This window comes from Berghia stephanieae, chromosome 15 (genome assembly GCF_034508935.2).
Source record: "Berghia stephanieae isolate SIO BIC M18660-M18661 chromosome 15, UCSD_Bste_1.3, whole genome shotgun sequence".
Lineage (NCBI taxonomy): Eukaryota > Metazoa > Mollusca > Gastropoda > Nudibranchia > Aeolidiidae > Berghia > Berghia stephanieae.
The window spans coordinates 8,924,217-8,926,716 of record NC_088374.1 but is presented as its reverse complement, the minus strand read 5'-3'; the positions used below and the strand labels follow the sequence as shown (position 1 = coordinate 8,926,716).

The 2,500-nt window shown below is 38.0% G+C and overlaps 1 protein-coding gene across 2 annotated transcripts in view; it reads left to right on the top strand.

Moving 5' to 3' along the window:
• The window catches only part of LOC144960573 (uncharacterized), a 31,075-nt gene that overhangs the window by 9,802 nt on the left and 18,773 nt on the right, over nt 1-2,500 (top strand). For both annotated transcript variants that reach the window (XM_078893789.1, XM_078893788.1), the window contains exon 4: nt 1,358-1,449. In XM_078893789.1, coding sequence (XP_078749915.1) covers nt 1,358-1,449 — 92 coding nt within the window. The remainder of the gene's footprint in view (nt 1-1,357; nt 1,450-2,500) is intronic.

The window sequence follows — 2,500 nt, the reverse complement described above, 5'->3', positions numbered from 1 at the left end:
AAATATGCTGTAAAAAAGTAATAAACTAACAATAAGATAAAACCTTTTTAAAAAAACAGCAAAATACTAAACACGGAATGTTTTGGGTTCAAAACACTTCTTCAGCCAACAACAACAAAAAAACGATAATACATAAATACATTACTAAATTCCAGATGGAATTAGCACCTACAGCAAAATCGTCACTTTTATTGTTACGACACAATATACATTTTTTGTCTAATTCAGATGTATTTTGTACATCACAATGACCTTTGTTTAATTAAAAAAGAACTTAAAGTTGTTTCGTAGAGAGATTGTTTGAGGTTTTTTTTTTAAAGCCATTGTTCTGCTAGTTAAGCCTGCCATTTTGGGACAATACTGAAAAGGATCGGTAAGGAGAGAATTAGTTAAATGGTGTTTACTCGGTTATAAACGTTCGTTTTAAGTTTAGATTTTTGCTTGACACGTTCGTGAAAATCTTAAATTAAAAGTCTCTCTCTCTCTCTCTCTCTCTCTCTCTCTCTCTCTCTCTCTCTCTCTCTCTCTCTCTCTCTCTCTCTCTCTCTCTCTCTCTCTCTCTCTCCTTACCAACTATAGAATAATCGTCACATATATTCCATACAATGTACTTGTTCCCAATTAATTTTATTTTGTAAATATCTTCGTTCCTATCACTAACAACTTCAAATTCTTTTTAAAGATTTTTTATGGTGCTTAAAAGTATGTCATCATCATAGCTTGTCGCTCCAACACCGAACCCACTCCACAGCATCTGTGGAGCAGACTCTTAGGTCATGGTCAGTGCAGCTGGGCCCATCCTGGCATTCTCTAAGGAGATGCTCCGTCGTCTGCTCTGGGCATCCACATATACACAAGCCGTTCTCCCAATTTTTGCCCGTGCTCTGTTCAGTGTTACCCACTCATTCCTGGGGAGCTCAGTTCCGTAGGGAAGTTTTTCTCTCGGATCTTCAACGGCTTCATTTGCATGAGTGTCTCACTCCCTCCATGTTGAAAGCCTGTTTACAGCTGCATGGTCAGGGTTGATGCTTTCTTCCCTCATGAAGCTCTTTCTCGGCTTCAGTCTACTTGTCAAATTATGTCAAAATATTTCTCTTGAATTTGAGTAGTCAAGTAAGATCAAGTTGTTGGTTTGGACAGATCTGGGATTTCAGGGAAAAACCTGAAAATGGTTAGGAAAGAATTAATTAACCAGTAGATTTTTGTACCGATCAAATCATGGAAATTGTGACACACCTCCACACGTGCTCGGACAAACACCGTTGGTTGTTGATAAACAGTAATGTGAATTAAATTGACATCTCTCTGATCATTGTTATTTTTTTATACCTTCAAATGGGTGATTATTTTTCCCCAGGTATCACAATCAATCAAGATAAATATTATTGGATCGGGTTAAGAACGTTTCAAGATGCGAACCGTGTACAGTGGCTGGATGGAAGTAAACAGGTACGTATTAGGCTATGCGCTGCCAGTTGGTCTTAGTTTTGCGGTATCACACTCGCTTCCGGATCGGGGGTCCTGGTTTCTAGTTCCTCTCTGAGCGAGGCATAGTAGAGTCCTTCGAAAAGGCTCGGTACTTCTTTTTATCACAGTGCTCGGGTGTAAAATGAATACCCGAGCGTTAACAGCGTTTTTTCTGTTTTAAAAATGTATAATATTTGTCTATCGGGCGTCATGTCTCGTTCTACGTGTTTAAGTGTTTGTTGTTTACTGCCGCGTCTATCTAGGAGAGTGGCAAGTAGGAGTAGAGAAATAGGAGTCAGATAGTTTTCCCATAGACAGAGTTATCTGTTACCGCTTTTTTTCCTGTTACAGTCGGGTAAAAGCTCCTGACAACTCGACAGATAGTAAGAAAATGTTTTAAGTTTAAAGGAATAGGTAGTAAAACTAGTGGTAGAGTATTGGCATGTTATATTGGGATAGGTAGATTCAGAAGGTTAGTATTAATCCCCGTTAAAGCAGAAGTACTTTAATATAAATCAACAGAATTGCCTCATACCATAACACGTTGACACATAATTGGCCAAAAGGATAATAGTGCTTTTGATTAACTAAAGTTAGGCTCTCGGTACTTAATTTCATCCCGTATCGTAAACTATTCTTTTTTTTTTTGTAAGAGTTCTTATCTGGTTGGACGTGACTGGTGGCGGCGTTAAGGTTTCTTCTGGTTAGTTCGAGAAGAAGTCGTTTCCATTCCAGTTGTCTCAATGGATCGCTTGTTAGATTCAACTCTGGGCCAACTTATAACCAAATAGGCATTTACTAGGTCTCCAGATGAATGTTTGATCGGTACTCCGATCTGTGAAAATACCGGAGCAAATCTTTGACCAGTTGCAACATATTTATATTCCCTATGAATAGTGATATCGTGAGGGATTTCAATTAATACCCCTTGACATCGTCACAGATTTAAATTGTGTTTGTCGGTAATTTAATTAACGGGATACATGAAAGTTAGTGGGATGGAGAAAGATAAATAACAATTAGAGCATAATAA